The 17,501-nt window shown below is 41.0% G+C and overlaps 1 protein-coding gene across 3 annotated transcripts in view; it reads left to right on the top strand.

The window, feature by feature from the left end:
- The window catches only part of NRG4 (neuregulin 4), a 40,122-nt gene extending 30,801 nt beyond the window's left edge, over positions 1-9,321 (top strand). Inside the window, exons 6-10 of one of the 3 annotated variants that reach the window (XR_015947842.1) lie at positions 1,357-1,398; positions 5,463-5,612; positions 6,471-6,550; positions 6,655-6,771; positions 8,247-9,321. Coding sequence is in view for 1 of the 3 variants with exons in the window: in XM_088660817.1 (XP_088516943.1) it covers positions 1,357-1,398; positions 5,463-5,612; positions 6,471-6,550; positions 6,655-6,662 (280 nt within the window). In the remaining 2 variants the exon portion in view is untranslated. Of the gene's footprint in view, positions 1-1,356; positions 1,399-5,462; positions 5,613-6,470; positions 6,551-6,654; positions 6,772-8,246 lie in introns of those variants that run through there. The other 2 variants (XR_015947843.1, XM_088660817.1) reach the window with 2 other exon arrangements.
- Positions 9,322-17,501: the final 8,180 nt, after the last annotated feature.

The raw sequence follows: 17,501 nt of genomic DNA on the forward strand, positions 1-17,501 counted from the left end.
CCATTCCCCTTCCTCCACCCTTAAAGAAATGGGCTGCATTTCATTGTGTTAGCAATCACTGGGGCCGGGAGTCAGGATATTGAACTGCTGGGATCTTCCTCATCTACCCGGCTTTAGTGTTAAATGAAGTAGCAACATGGAATTTTCACTTGTACCACTTCAGCAAGCATAATAACTATGGGGAAAGTCAGGACTAGCAACTCATTTTTTCCCATTGCACCAGAAGAGGCTAGTTGTTACAACTTCTTATCGACTTATTTAGTAGCAATTCTATCCTGCCAAGTATGTAACTGGGGGCGCGGGTGATGCTGTGGGTTAAACCACTGTGCCTAGGGCTTGCTGATCAGAAGGTTGGCGGTTCAAATCCCTGCGACGGGGTGACCTTCCGTTGCTCGGTCCCAGCTCCTGCCAACCTAGCAGTTCGAAAGCACGTCATAGTGCAAGAATATAAATAGGTACTGCTACAGCGGGAAGGTAAACGGTGTTTCCGTGCACTTCTCTGGTTTGCCAGAAGCGGCTTTGTCATGCTGGCCACATGACCTGGAAGCTGTACGCCGGCTCCCTCGGCCAATAACGTGAGATGAGCACTGCAACCTCAGAGTCGGTCACGACTGGACCTAATGGTCAGGGGTCCCTTTACCTTTAAGTATGTAACTAATGGATGGGATCGCTCTGTGAATATTCTGTTCCAGCATGTTCTTATTCAAAGCATGCTCCTTATCAGTCGGGCAAGAAAGCTAATTATAAATAAGAAAGGTTTTGTTTACACTGTGCTATCACTTGGTAATCAGTAGAGCTAGGAATAGTAGTAATGGAATAATATGTATTCCACTGCTCAGTGGTATAACGGTAGGACCAAATGCTTGCTTAGATAAATTCTGGCATGTAAAGGATCTATCCCTAGATCTCACCCCAACTTATCCACGTTGCTAATCCTCTGCCTTGATTCCTTCTCAAATGATTGGCAAAATTGTAGCTCTGTGCAGAAAGGACTGGATGTTAAGGTGATTGGTTTCCATAGCCAGTAGCAGAGTCAATCACTAGAAAACTTGAAGAAGAGAGTTGGCTTGGGACCCCAAGGTCCATAAAAATATTGTTAATATTTATCTGATTGAAATGACATTTGAATCATCTTGGCTGGTTTCTATGTGCTATAAAGTGTAAGGTAAGAATTCACAATGGACCTATAACTGTGGACTGTGTACACAGCAGAATTACCCCTTTCTTTTGAATAGATTGTGATTGTGCGCGGACTGGCAATTGGGGGGAGGGGTGTAATTTAAATGCAAAGGAAATGTGCAAGTAGAATTTTTAGCTTTCCACTCCCTCATTTCCCTCATCTGTGTTTGTCCCCAGAAATCCCACTTCTGGCATCGGAGTCCAGATGGGGAGGAAATGGTAGGAGACTTTGGTGGCGTGGCAGGAGGGTCCAGCCTCCCCACAACCAACTGCTTTGCACTTTGATTTGGCACCCGATCCCACACTGCTCCACATTTCATGTGATTGGGCCAGATCTGCATCTAATCTGTAGTATAGCCTGGTTGCCTTATTTGATGATATTCGGGGTATTCCAGAGGACAGAAAACCTCCACTTTTCCATCATATTGCTGATTTAGTCCGTATTGTGTTTTGGGCACAAGGAAAATGTGATATCCCAGCAACAAAAGTGCTTGCTTAGGGAAGACTTCTAGCTCCTCTGTGGCAGTTGACTGTTTATCAAGGTAGAAAGTTCTCTGGAAAGGTCCTAAAGAGTGAATAATGAGCATTCCCCCATGTCTCTTATTTAAGGATTTTTTCCTCCCACCACTAAGTGTGTGCTGGTTGCTCCATTTGGTCCTTGACATTGGGTGATCATCTTCAGCACTTGGTAGACTCCTACCTTCAGGACCACTGTCTCCCTCCCCCACATGTCAGTTTAAAGCCCTCTTGATGAGGTTTTTGAGTTTCATGGCAAAAAACATTCCTCCAAACCCTTGTGAGGTGCAGCCCATCACTTGCCAGAAGTCCATCTTCAAGAAACTGCAGACCATGATCTAAGAATCCAAACCATTCCTTCTTGCACCATTTGCAAATATCTACCAAATCCTGCAAAGAGAAAGTCTAATTCTGTTACCAGTATAAACATGCAGTTCAAGTTATTGGCACACACATTTATAATTTGCATTGCTTTGTTTTGACTGCGGAATTATGAGGCACTAAAACTTTGCATAAGTAATAAGGATTTTGGCTCATTGGCTTGAGCAGATTTTAGTGGGAACATGGTATTTTTGCCTGCAATTGATATTTATATACAAGGCACGTTAATAAAGAAACCCCCTTGATTTTCCTGATTAGACCAGAGTTCTAAAAATAACACTATATGTTCTGATTAATATTACTAATCAGAAAGAAAGCAGTGGGGGGGTAGTATATGAGTGCAACACCTATAAAACCTGCAGTGCAACTGGAAGAAAAGGGAAACTACTTTATGCTGCAGACTAGGACAGATTTCACATGTGCCACTCAAAGCACTTTTGAACATAGGAACATAGGAAGCTGCGTACACTGTCAGACCACTGGTCCATCCTGCTCAGTAGTCTACACTGATTGGTAGTGGCTCTTCAGGTTTCAGGTAGGGGACATTCCCAGACTTACCTGCAGATGCCAATGATTGGACATGGGACCTTCTGCAGATGCTCTTCAACTGAGCACCCCATCCCCAACTTCTCTCCTACTGTTAATGTGCACATGTGAAATATCAAAAATACAGAAGAGCAGTGATACATCAGCAAGCAACTCCACCAGGTTTCCTCCCACTGCTGAATGAGCAGCACAAACATGAACTGCAGAGTTGGCAAACACTAGAATGTAAGCAGAAAATGAGGCAAGTCTGTAAGTAGCAAGCTCAGAAAATACAGCAGCTACTCTGGTCAACCCTGTGTCTCAATAGAGGCCATACATGGAAGAAATAACCCATGTGTTAAGTAAATTCCAGTCGTATTTCAGTTCAGTTCATTGTATATAAATAAAAAAAGAGTTTTTACTTCTAATGGTAATATTAGCCTAACGCCAAAATCTTGTGCAGTCAAAATTCATTGGGTTCAATGGCAAGTGGGATTGCAAAAGTTATTTCCCCCAGAACATTATCCCCTTTCTGCCCTGTCTTTTTTTGTTTTTTGTTTGCCACGTGTATAAAGCTGAATGCATAAAAGTTAAATGCATTTAGGTTGCGGGCTAACGGTAAGTGTAATTTGAGGAAACACATCTACAATAATTCTACTCCTCCAGTGGCACATGCTGTTAGCTTCCTTCAGGGAAAAAGGTGGGGTACAAATAAATATATTACTAGTAGTACTAATTATTCATGACATACAGTCGTACCTCGGGTTACAACCACCTCGGTTTGCGAACAATTCGGGTTACGAACTGCGCAAACCCGGAAGTGTTTTTGCCGCGCGTGCGTGCGCAGAAATGGTGCACGCAGTCTGTGCATGCGCAAAGCGTGATAATCGCAAAAATAGCGAAAATAGCGCTTTGCACATGCGCAAAATGGCGCTTCGGGTCGCGTTCGGGTTACGAACTTTTCGGGTTGCGAACTGCGATCCGGAACGGATCGTGTTCGTAACCCGAGGTATTACTGTAGTTATGTTTAGTAGCCGGGAGATGTACCACTAACTTTACCTGCATTTTGGTCTGGCACAAATACAAGGGCACAAGTTGCTATTGGAAGGACAGAGGCACTAGGATACTAATAGAGTGCTTCAGGAACACAGGTGGCGCTGTGGTCTAAACCACTGAGCCTCTTGAGCTTGCCAATCAGAAGGTTGGCGGTTCGAATCTACATGGCAGGGTGAGCTCTCATTGCTGCGTCCCAGCTCCTGCCAACCTAGCAGTTTGAAAGCATGCCAGTGCAATTAGATAAATAAGTACTGCTGTGGCAGGAAGGCAAACGACCTGAATCAGTTTTATAGCAAAGTGAAGCATTATCAACTAGAGCAATTCACTTGGCGCCAGAAGCACCAACAACCACCTCAACCTGTTCTGAAGTCACTACAGGGACAGAAGGAGTGGCTCCTCTTTGCTTGAAAAAGTGTTCTGCACACTCCAATCCTCATTTAACAGATATTTTGTGTGTAGTCTACTCAGATCCAGGACATAACCCACTGACTGTCAAATGTAAATTGTCTTAAGGGGAGCAATGGAGAATGACACTCATTTGAACTGTTTGTTAAAATGAGAGACTCATCTCAGGGTCATAGGTTCAAGTCCCAATTCCTGCATTGCAGGGGGTTGGACTAGATCAATGTTTCTCAACCTTTTTTGGGCCACGGCACACTTGTTCTATGAAAAAAAATCCCGCGGCACACCAACTCTGTGCCGCCCTATATTTAGCAGCAGCCCTACCTTACAGGGTTGTTGTGAAGGTAAGTGGCGAAGGCATCCCCGCCCTCAAGACACTTGCAGCATGTCATGAGGGGAGAGGGGAGAGACTTCAAATGGAAAAGGTGTAAAGAGGGAAATACTCACCGCAGGAGGAGGCTGTGGAACCGAAGGAGCGACTCCTGCCTCCGCCGGGAGCCCATCACCGGTTCTCCCGGGCCACTCCCACACATGCGCAGCAGCTCCGGCCACTTCCTATTGCTCAAGCGACAAACGAACTGCGCGCCAGAACTTCTTCCTTACAAATCGGCCTCGGACAGGGCTCGGGTAGGAATCCCTCCACCGAAGTGAGGAGGTTTCCTCTCCGCCCGCCCCCCAAAATAATCCCTAGCATTTCTGAGGCAAACTCATGCAAAGAAAGGGAAGCGAAGACACTCTTTCCTCAGTTAGTTTTCATCAAAGGAAGCGGCAGCGAGGAGATTTACGTCCAGGGAAGAAAAAAAGAAGGCGCTGTGCACGCGTGTCGAGAGTTGAATCCGCCAGAGGGGGTGGGGCTTCTCGTTTCTCTCCCTCTCCCAACCACCGCTCATTGGATTGAGTGACCTTAAGTCACACAAAGGAAGAGTCAGTGGCCGGCCTAGTCCGGCATTCCCACAGCGGGAAACTTGCGATCAGCACCCGAGCACAAGAGACATGGCCTTCATCCTCAAAGATGCGCGGCAAAGCGGGTCTACGGCAGCAGAAGTGCTGGAGTCCGTTCCTGACTATTCACGTTGGCTGGGAGACACGCCTCGCGTCATGACCCGGCCGGCTTCCTTTCCGGCGGGTCAGCGACGTGACAATGCAAATCGCCCTTCTCGTCACGGCATACCAGCCAGCGTCTCGCGGCACAGTAGTGTGCCACGGAACACCGGTTGAGAAACGCTGGACTAGATGACCCTCATGTTCCCTTCTAACTCTACAAATCTTTGGTTCTACCTGCACAGCCAAGATTTTGCTGCTTCCTGACCATGCTTGTGTGTCAAGACAAGCAAGTGTTGAGAAGTAGATTAAGTATATCTGTGCCACAAGATACTCAGTTAATGTAAACCTCTGTTTCACAGGTGTGTTGAAAATTATACAGGAAATCGTTGTGAGGAAATTTTACTACCGAGCATCAAGAGCCATCCAAGAGGTGAACTGTTTGCAGCTGTTTTAGCTTCAGTTGTCATCCTAAGTGTCCTGGTCGCTGGTGCATTCTTCTTTCTTTGCAGGTAAAATGTTAGTGCTTATGTCAGACTCTGCCAACCCAGTATCTTCTAGATGTCTTGGAGATGGTAGAGGTTGTAGTGCAAAACAACTAGAAGGCACTGGGCAAAAGTTCTGATTCTGTCCTAACCGACAGAATTTACATGATATAAATATTCTCCATTTATAATGCATGCAATATTAGTCTTTGAAGTTAATAAAACATTTCCCTATAGTTATTGTTTTTTACTTTTTAAGACTTTAGAAAGCATTGCTGAGGCACCTTGTAACAGCAGTTCTTAAAAGGAACTCCCATCTCACATTAGACCCGAGTCTCTTTCAGCAATAGAGAACTGAATGCATTATTTAAACTGCCCATTGTCACCTTTAGAAAATATTAAAAGTGCAGAAGAATAGTTTAATGGGATAAAACATTTCTGCAATGTACATTTATTTATGTAATTTCTGGAACGCCTTCCCTTTTAAAAAGATCAAAGCAATTTAAAATATACATATGAAAGCAGCTTCTGCCCAACATATTATGTATAGGGCAAAAATGTTTAGTATAAACTTTATTTCAAATGTCCTGTCTCCACTAAAGAAAGACTTGCAATGACACAGCAAATAATGATGTGGACTTGTAACTTAATATTTCAGATGACTGTGTGATGTGAAAAATGAAAAGAGGATGCATGACTAAGCCTTGACAGTCCAATCCATGCCTCAAACTAAGGGCTGATTAAATGCTACCTAACTGTGGAGTAGTCAGTCTGAAAGTTAGATGTAAATGCCCATTAAGCTGTGATAGCAAAAGCCGTAAGCACTAAATGCAATGTGACCTCACATACATGCTTATTCTTTTTAATTTTCCTAATCACTGTCAGGAAGGGCCAGATTCCACGGACCAGTTCCATAGAGCGTGGCAACAACCTGATTGAAGGGAACAGCAGCGATGGTTGCAACAGTAAGTAGTTTTCAAATACAGTAATGGTAAAGGGATCTAGTAAATGGTAAAGACTTTCTGCCAAAAGAGACTTGATGAAAATAAAATTCTTGTTTCCCCCCAAGATAACTGAATAAAGCAATCAAAACAAGAAATTATGGAACAGCAACAAGCAAAACAGCCATAGAAAAGCAGAAACAATGTTGGAGAATATGATAAGAAGACTGAACAGAGAAGACAAGGTGCTGTGTAAACCAGATGAGAGTTTTCTATAGGAACCTATCAGGATAAAGTTATATTTAAAAGGGATCCTGGTTACTTCAAAGAAAGAGGCATTGTGTACAAATGTCTTATCTGCGAATTCTATGTTTTTGTAAAATGCATTTCAAGCTATTTTCTATTTAATTATTATCTAATATGTACTGATAGGTGATGGGATTCTACCACACCAAAAATCTTGTTACCAGAATGACTTAATGGCATCGTAGAATTGGGCAGAGTGGTACATATACAATAATCTGAATTTCTATTTGAGACATTTATTGAAGGACTTTTTAAAATAAAAAAACATGTAAATGAAAACAAGAAACTTGTGAACGATGAGAGTATTTAGGCAAAATTATCCCTAGTATTAGACAAAGGGACTTTCTTGATTCTGTTCTTCCTGTCCTGAAATTTTCTTCAGAGAATCTTACTTAACCACTAGTTTAAACCTAAAAGTAGGAAACTGGGAAAATTCCAGTCCCAATGACCCATATTTAAAACAAAATGTTTCCCATCTGCTTATACTCATGAATCACACATATCATTCATGCTCAAATGTAGCACTCACTCCAGTGGATTCTAATTGTGTTTTTACTGAGAAGCTTCTGGGGGATAAAAAGAAGAGAGAATGGCCATCGTTGGCAAATAATGATATGTAGATATAAGAAAGGCAATAAAATGGCTAAAAAATGAGAACTCAAAATGCTGCTGTTTGAAGAGAGGTCATACTAAATGTTCTGAGCAGAAAAAAACTATTCATTTCATTAATAATAAAAATAGCAAGTTATTTGCAACAATAAATTAGGAGGTGTTTAAAGCAGTACTGAAGAAGAGTATTATTGATACAGGTTCTAGAATCAACAAAGAACAAAATGCAGAGCAGAAGTGTCTTTCCTTGGATAGATGTACAACAGTTGAATTCAGTGAAGAGTCAGTTGAAAGGAAAATTATGAAAACGCATACAACCCCTTAAGGGATATCTAATAGTTCTCTTTTGGGGAAAAGTAGCTGACACTTTCTGCCAGAACAAACAATAATGTAATGAGATGTGGAATAAAGAACCAAAGAATTGCATGTAAGATCAGGTGGAAAAAATAAAAAAAAACCATGCAAATTGCTATCCAAAAGCAAAATATGAAAGCACACCATAAATTAAGCACTGATTCTGCTGAAAAATCCACTGTTTTCTATTTCTATGAATTCAAAATAGTCACAGCTAACATTGGGCTCATGATTTGCAATGATTTGCAAATTAGATTGTGCATATCTTCATCAGCTCACTTTTACCGCTTCAAGGGCTCTAGGCTATTTGATTATACTTGTTTTGGAGACTATTTATATTATTTTAATTATTTTTGTAAATCACCTTGAATAATGGTGGAAAGGCAATAGACTATTTTTTAAAATAATAACAATCACTTCTAATAAAGCTATTCTCTTATATAATTTTCAGGAATCCATAACACTGTTCCCAGAACCACAAGACAGAAAAACCAGTAGGAGAACACTTCAATCTCCCAGGACATTCTATACAAGATCTCAAAGCAGCCGTTTTATTACAGAAAAATTTCAGGAACAGACTGGAAAGAGAAGTTGCTGAATTGGAACTCATTACCAAGCTTAAAACCATGGAGCCACCTGGGATGAATAAAGACATTGGATTCTTATCTCATTATGCATGATCAAGCTTTCTTTAGCGCCTCAGCCCTTGCTTTTTTCCCGCAGGACCAATTGCAGTAATCAGCAGTCGTTAACAGCCACCTACAGGTTTACCACTCCCATCAGCCATTCCCATCACCCCCACCCTCCACCCTCTGAATATACACAAGGGTTTGGTGGATTCTGTTTCAGTGTATCTGACGAAGTGTGCATGCACACGAAAGCTCATACCAAAATAAAAACTTAGTTGGTCTTTAAGGTGCTACTGAAGGAATTTTTTTATTTTGCTTTGACTCAGACCAACACGGCTACCTACCTGTAACTGTTCCCAGATACTGTGAAAGAAGAAGATATTGCTAATATTTTACAAGACCAAATATATACGCATAAATGTGCATTGCTTATGTTCTTGCAGTTGTCAGACACAGAATGTACAAGGTATGTGAAGCTTATCAGTCAAGTTAGAACGACCTTTATGCATAGTAGTTAAAAAAGATAAAATACTGCTGAAACATGACAGAATACTGTTAGATAATATTGAGAAGCTATGTTTCATTCATCTGTATTTATCAAAGGCAAAAATAGCTATATGCTTTTTTCTAGACATGGAAAATGCCTTTGATTGTGTTTGATTGATTGTGTTGAACAGAACTTTAAATGGGAGGGCAGGGCTAGTAAATATATATACAGTATATAATGGACCTTACATATGGAACACAAGTTGTAACTGGCTGAAGACACGCAGAACCTTCTCTATGACTTAGTTACTCTTAAGTTTTGTTTTGTTTGAACTACTCAGAGGGCTTTAGACTGATATGAGACCTGCACAAAATACAGTGGTTAAAAATAAAAGTCAGTCCGCAAAACAATTTCATTTGTAAATAAAGTTTATCCTTCTCTCTTTAAATGCCTACTCCAGGTCTCTATTAAAAAGTATTCACAAGTTTAGAATCAGTTCTTTCACAGCTTAGCTGGCTGTAAAGGTCATATTAGGAAGCAAAACTGTTTTTGTTGGCCAAAAATAAAACCACATAGCATGATGTAACCTCTGGAAATAATTTGCACTTCCTTAAAAAACCCCAACACTGCATGAAATCTAGAGCTGGCTAATTTTTAAACACTAAATATATTGATGTATGGTTAACTGCTGCTTTATACTTCCAGTTGAACTGGAAAACCATGCTTCCAATTTGAGGCATTAAAGAGATGGTTGATTTGGGGAAACAGTTTTCCAGACTAAAATTTATTATATTTTTAACACAGAACTGTAGTTTAGGGATGACAAACCTGTGGCCCTTTAGATGTTACTGGACTACAGCACAAGTTCAAGTCATAGTATCAAGATAAATACACAAAAATAAATAAATAAAATCGCATATACATAAGAAAGCATTTCTGGGGAGTCACTTATCTGCCAGAAAGGAAACCCTTCTGACCTTGCGAGGTCAATATATTATATTATATATAATACTAATGCTTGGTGCTAGTCATTATATGTCGTATTTTGATTGCTGCTGCACAAAATTTGGCTACCTTGTATAACAGGATTTTTATCAAGGAGCAATAGAGTGGCAAAAAGCTGATCAGAGCATCCAGCATATTTCTGGAGTATTGGCAGAATAAGGTCAGAGCCTATATCTCTGTAGAACAAGTACTGAAGAGGCCCATGTTCTACAGTTTCAATTTGGCCAGAGTCACAGGGGCAGCATCTCTCCAGATACGAGATTATTATTTTTTAATACTAATTTTTATTGGATTTTTAAAACATAATTAAGCAAATAAACATACAATACAGTGGTACCTCAGTTTATGAACACAATTGGTTCCGGAGGTCTGTTCATAAACTGAAGCGAACTTTCCCATTGAAAGTAATGAAAAGTGGATTAATCTGTTCCAGACGGTCCACGGAGTACTTAAACTTGAAGCATTCATAAACTGAAGCGAACTTTCCCATTGAAAGTAATGGAAAGTGGATTAATCCGTTCCAGACGGGTCCGCGGAGTACTCAACCTGAAGCGTACTTAACCCGAAGCATGGGTGTAATTGGTTCCGGAAGTCTGTTCATAAACTGAAGCGTTCATAAACTGAAGCAAACTTTCCCATTGAAAGTAATGGAAAGTGAATTAATCTGTTCCAGATGGGTCCGCGGCGTTCATAAACCGAAAATTCGTAAACCGAGGTGTTCATAAACCGAGGTTCCACTGTATAGCAAATACACCAACAAACACAAACATAGAAAAAAGAAAAAAGAAAAAAAGAAAAAGAAAAAACAAACTTTAAAACATCAATATTTCAAATCATTATCTTATAGACTTCCCCTTCCCCCCTTTCTGATCTTCAATTTATAACCTTATTTAGCAATATCCTTTATCATAATTTTCCAATCCTTATCTCAATTTTTCTTACATATATTATACTGCCCGCTCCCCCGCCCCCTTCCCAAAGATCCCCCTGCCACCAAGGAATCCTCAGGTGTAGTAGGACGGAGGAGGAGGCAGTCCTTTTTCTCATTGAAGGCCCCCCCCCGCCATCCCTCATCCCAGCACCTCCCCCTGCCACCAGAAGGTCCAAGACGAGGGGTGAAGAGTAGGGGCACAGGGGAGCTCCATTATTCCCTAATACCATAATTAATCTATTCTAATTCATTACCTATTTTTCCTTTTCATTTACACAATCTTGAAATATTTTCTTCCTTTAGCCTATACATCTCTTCCAAATTTCTTTCATATTCACTAAATTTATATATATATAATTAAATTCTCTTCAAACTATTTACAATTTTTTCCATCCTCTTCATAACTACAGGTTACTTTCTCCCAATTAACACACTATTATTCACAAATTTCACCCCATTCCCATTCTCCAGTGTCTCCCCTCCCCCTCATTCCTGTTCTCCCCCCGCTGCCACTCCCATTCTTCTTTTCTTCTCAACTGGAAATACACTCCTCTTTCTTCATTGAAAGCACAATCTTTCATTTGTAGTTTTTGCTGATTTTCTTCTAAAACCATTTTTTCTTCACTTTGAAGTTTTTAAAACAGTCATCAACTTTTTTGTCCTCTGCGTCCTCCCTTTCATTTTCCATTTCTTGCTGTTTTTCTTCTGTATCCATTTTTTCTTCAAAGTTCACTTCGAAGCCTTTAAGACAGTGACCAATTTTTTTAACTTCAGAAATACATGCTTTCAATTCCTGCTTGTTTTCTTGCATCAGTTTTATTAAGTCTGCATATTGATCATCTGTTGTTGTGGCTGCCATCCTGACTTGAAGATCACCACAAAGAGAAAACAGGATGTGGGGGGTGCATTCAGTGTCTCTGAATAGAAAAGCGAAGATGGAATGTCTCCTTCCTTTTTCGGCTGTCACCATTTTCTTATGCAGCTATGACAAAGGATGTCATTTTCTCAATCCAAATCCTCAGATTTCACAGGGATATAAATCAATATAAATTTCCTCCCCCCCTTCCCCTGCTTCTGGGGGGAGGATTTCACTCCTGCCTTTGGAAGTTTAACTTCTTGCACTATTTTCTGGCTTAAGGTATATGTCCTTGCTTTCTATGATAATCAGTGGGAAGGGACCGGCTAAAATCCCTTTCCCGTGGCCAAATTCTCTTCAAATTAAATCCAATAACCCAGTTGGTACTCATGGTACTGTCCTTTTAACAGTTTTATTTGGAAAAAATTGAGCGCTCAATCCTCGCAGTCTTGCAGCTTCACGCTGTCAAAGGAAACGGTCTGCATCCGAATGTGCTGCCTTTCCAACCCCTCACTCTCGGGGGCTCAAAAGAGAGCCTTGCTGGGGAGGGGGGAGCAGCTTTTGCGTCCAGCCGGACAACTATGCCCCCAGAAAGCTTGATCTGGGGTTTCTTCGGGGGTCTGCTGCGCTGCAGCGGTTTCCCCCCACCTTTGACGTGCCAAGGTATGCGGAGCTCGCAGACCTCTGATCGCTATGGCTGGCACTCAACCCGGAAGTGCAGATACGAGATTTTTCTATAGCGTTCTCCAGGAGCAGCAGAAGGGAGAGCCAGGGATAAGGTCCTATGATGTGTAGGCAGTTCCAGACTGCTTAGATCAGTGATGGGCAACCTTTTGAGCTTGGTGTGTCAAAATTCGTCAAAAAACCAAGCATAACTCGGGTGGTGTGTCACTTCGAGAAAAAAAACCATAATACCTTTGCTGGAACTAACACGCAGCACCGACATAGTCTGCCAAAGCGCCAAAAAACCCAGCACAGAACGAGTTAAAAAATGAACGCTTACACCCAATCATCGTCTGCCAAAGCGCCAGAAAAAAACAGCACAGAAAGAGTTTTAAAAAACCAATCTCTGGCTACCAGCAACAAAAAACAAAAAAAAAAGGGTGGGTTTTAACAGCAGAGACAAGCTGTGAGGAGGAATGGGAGAACAAATGGGGGGGGACCAGCAACAACAGTGTGAATGGGCCGATGGGGCGCGTGCCAGCAGTGAGGGCTCTGCGTGTTACGTCTGACACGCGTGTCATAGGTTCGCCATCACTGGCTTAGATACACCATAGGAGTTGAAAGATACCTGCTGTAATCACTGACAATAAAGGAAGGAGACCAGCCCATACCTGTCAGGCGTTCTATATTGATGGATCTTTATGCAGGGTGGTCGTAGAGATAATGGACTCTGTTGAGGGCTCCTTAGGCTGAGTCGTTAAGGCATATTGTAGGAGTTATGATGTCTGTAGATATATTCAGCAGGCTAGTTTTTAAAAGTTTGAGCCTTTCGATAATCCATTGTTGCTCTTGTGTTGGCAAATCTTTAAAGAGCCTTTCAAATGCTCCTCCAATACATAGTTGTCCTTGGTTGGATCCACTGGTTCTGCCAACTGATCAAATCCTCTTGAATGGATTTGCTTAAGCTCTTTTGTGTTCTTTTCATTAGGGTCCTGTTACAATTATGGTGGCTGGCTGCTTTAAAGTAAGTTATTAGTGGTGATAAAATCAGGTTGTTAAAAACGTACTGGGAAAATTCCTTTGGCAGTCAACATAGACTTGGTGCAATGTAGCAGTGAGGGAATTTTGGGGCTCCTAAACTAAGACTCTGAGCTTGATTGGAGTAGTTCAGAGGCTCCACATTGATTAAGTCTATGTAACCCTAATAAAATCCCCCAATGCTTCTTGGGCAGTTGAATTGTATAAAAGGATGGAACCCAGCCTTTGTAGCTGCGTATTGCAAGACTAACCTTGTTCTGTTGTAACACTAAGTGATGTTGTTCTTTCATTCCACTAACAAGCTTCTGGTTTACATTATCTCATGATTTAGAACACGTGTCCTGGATCATATATTTAGCTCACAGTGAGCTAGATAGAGAAGGTTCCTTTGGTTCCTTATTGATTTATTTTCTGAGCGTCTGTGACCTTACTGATTAAAATGTCCACTTTAGAATGCAATGAGGTCAGCGTTTTACAAATAGAATCAATTATTTTAGCTGTCAACAGGATCAGATCAGCCAGGTTCTCTTTAGTTGTTTACATAATTGGGACAGCCTCAACGGTGTATAATGCCACTTATGCAGAGGTTTAAACAAGGCTTCCTTTCTTTTTGCAGAAACTGATTTCAACAGTCTCCCAGACCAGAAAACCATCCATTTTTGATTTGGTATTTGCACATCTAGGTCCATTTCCCACAGCATTTTTGTGTATAATAGATTGTCATATACTAGTGTTATTAGAGCTTCATAAATTGAGGAAGCTCTGCCCCTAGAGAGTACAGAGAAGTTAACAAAGATGTGCTCTATTGCTGTTAGTTTATTGTTTGCTTGAGTGGAAATGTCTGGATTTAACAGGAATCTTAACAGCTGATTGAAGTGGTACCATGGCCATTTAAGGTTTGGTATGGCTGCAATGAATTGTTCTTTTTGTAGGGGGGTACTGTTTGCACAGAAATCTTTTAATCTATAAAGGCCCACCTGTTTCCACCCATTCCAATATAAGCATTGCCCTGCTTCTTTAAAAGATGGGTGAAAGCAAAGAGGGATAAGGGGAGATATTGGGGGAGCCAGTTTTTAAATTTTTGCTTTCCACACATTTAGAGTGGTGTGGAAAAAAGGGTTCACAATAGTATGGGATTTATTGAGTGAGGAGGGTAGAAAGGGATATGCTCTATATACAGGTTCTGAAATTTCTATACCTCCCCATGGCTTTACCTTTTTGCCTGTGGATCAGTGACATCAAATGCTTTAGTTGGAAGGCGCTGTAATAAGTTTGGAGATGTGGGATTCCAAGCCCGGCATTTTGGACACTTCCATATATAATTATGGAGCCTAGTCATGCTTTCTTCCCTTCATGAATAAACTTTTATGAATAAATTTTAAATTGTTGGGTGTAATCATAATTGGCAGTACTTGAAAGAGAAACAAAAATTTCGGCTTTCTTTAGAGCTGATAGATTTTTAGTTATCTGCACTCCCAAATATTTTATTACCTTTGAGCCTTGCAGTTAAGATTGTTGTTAAGATTTTAGCATCCTGATTTAAAAGGCTTCTTGGTCTATATGATTCTACTGACACAGGATTTTTCCTGGCTTAGGTATGGTTGGTACTTGACCACCTGAAAGAATGTCATTAAATAGAGAGGTTAATCTGTCCAGTTGGGGATCTTGTTCAAGATTTAAATCCTCCCCCCCTCCTTGCCTCCCTGGAATCCAGATAGTTCTTGCATAGCAAGTTGGATAAATTGTAACTGTCCTTTGTTCAGAGAGTAAAGGGAGGCTATAGTTAGTCTGATGCCATTACTTTGTCCTTTGACGAATATTTAGTGGCCTCTCTTGTCTGTCAAAGTTCTCTTGACGGTAAAATTCAGACTGTTAGAAATCAGCACCCTCTTCCTTTTGATGAGACAGGAGATGAGATTTGGACATCAAAGCCTTTGAGATGAAGAATTCTACCCATTTGCTTCTTACAGTGGGTTTCCTGTAGGCATTTTAATTTAGGTTTTTCCTGTTTGAGCATTAGCTCAACTCTTTGTCGTTTCACCGGTGAGTTGAGACCATTGACATTTAGGGTGAGTATTTTTAGTTTCCATATCAACCATTGAGCCAGGTTAGAGTCTGTTGGCTAGGAAATTGTACAAACATTTTAACGGATTGTTTTGATAGGTGGCATAATGTAGGTCAGAGTAATAGCGTGTATAGGATAAAATTCAAGCTTCACCAGGATGTAATCCAACAATAAAACACCAAGATCTTGCAAAGTTCTGTTAAAATGGTCATGAGAAGAGGTAGTCTGTCCTCTTGATGTTTAACACCATTCATTTTCTGAGAACAAATATAAGGGGACATTGAAGTAAAAAACTTAATCAATTTAACAGTTCTCTAAATTTTCCAGTGCCTGGTTGCTTCATTTGCTTATTATTATTTCCCCATTGCTATTTAAGAGACTAGATATTCTGCTGTCCACTGCTCTGGGGTCCTCTTCCAGTTCCCAGGATGTGGTGGGTTTCAGTATGCTGAAAGTGGCACTTTTTAGAAGTTTTTACTTGATGTCACTGCTGCTGTCAACCTAGTCCTAACTCACCATCTGATGAGTCTGAGTTACAGGTGCTGGTTTTGGGGTCGCTTGGTACAGACAGCTTTAGCATGCTCTGGAGTAGTCTTGCCTCATGTGTTGATGCTTCATGCTGTACCCCATCCAGCAGCACTATCAGATGGAATGCGTTTTGACGCATTTTTGTATATGGTTTAAAGGAACGCCTGCAATTTAAGGTTGCCAGACACGAATCTTGCATAATAGAGATCTTCTGGCCTTCCCATGCCAGACTGTCAAGTATACGAAGTTCCTTTAAAATGGCCTGATTAGTGGAAAGGAGGGAAAACCTTTCAATAACAATGTCTCTGGGCCTGTGGTTGAGTTTGCAAGCGATGGACTGCTCTGCATGCAAACTCTAGATCAGAGGCCTTAAGTTTAAGATTAGGGAAGACTTGATTAAACCAGATCATAAGAGAGAGTAAATCTTGGCCTTCCAGACATTCTGGTAGGCCCCTCACTTACAGATGGAAGCGACAATAATGATGGTCTGCTTCCTCCATACAAAGCTGTGTTTCTCTAGTTATGGCCACCAGTTTCTTGATTTTCGTCTTCTGTCTGATTCCTAACTTTAGAGCTTCATTTGCAGTCTTTGAGGCCTCAGAGATCTGGGCTCCTGTTGTCTTTTCTCACTTGGGAGTCAAAGCTGCTTTTAGTTCTAATGCTAAATCTTCCCTGAGATCCTGTCTCAGCTTTCCCAGGTGGGTAGTGAGCTCAGTGAGAAGGAAACTGGCATATGCTTCATCTTTCTTAAGAAAGTTTTGCAGTCTTAGCTGCCATGCTTAGTTCTTCTTCCTGCTGCTCAGAAGTTTGTGGTTCATTTCCTGATACACCCGAGGGCTTTTGTGACCGTTTTGGTGTTAAATGGGATCCCTGGAGCATAATCTGTAGAGATCTTGTTTCGCAGAGTCAATTTTTTTAGGTTTTCAGCTTAAATGGGAGGTTTGATAGCACACAGGGTGTTAAGAGAGTTAGGCAGCCATCTTGCTTGATGACATCACACTGTTAAATCCTCCTGAACTTTTATCAGCGTAAGCAGCTGAGGCATGTTTTGTCTGCAATTACCTTTCAACAGCTAAAGTCAGAGGAATCTTTACTACAGGTATGTCTAAGTTTGAATATAAACTGTCCCTCTAATTTTATCCTGCTGGCTGTTCACAATTCAGATAGTTAACTCAAATAGCATTTTTAGGGAGGTTTTCTCACTGTCGCTGCTTTGTTGTTGCCATCTTGCTCCTCAAACAAAGATATAAACTGCAAGTCCCATCATCCCTAATCATTTGCTAAGACTGATGGGAGTTGAAGTCCAACATTGAGGGGTTGTGCAGATGGCAGATGAAAAAGTTGCCATTGGTTGACCAAAATAAGATTGACACCTGCTTTTATTTCTAGCAGGTTACTTAAGACTTTTATTAGTTGTGTAACCCAGAAGAAATTCTCACCAGTGCCATCTGCACGCCAGTAAAAGATGTACCTGTCAAAATGTTATGCGCACAGCTTTTCCAGA

Source organism: Zootoca vivipara, chromosome Z1, assembly GCF_965207765.1.
Source record: "Zootoca vivipara chromosome Z1, rZooViv2.hap1.1, whole genome shotgun sequence".
In the NCBI taxonomy this organism is placed as follows: Eukaryota; Metazoa; Chordata; class Lepidosauria; order Squamata; family Lacertidae; genus Zootoca; species Zootoca vivipara.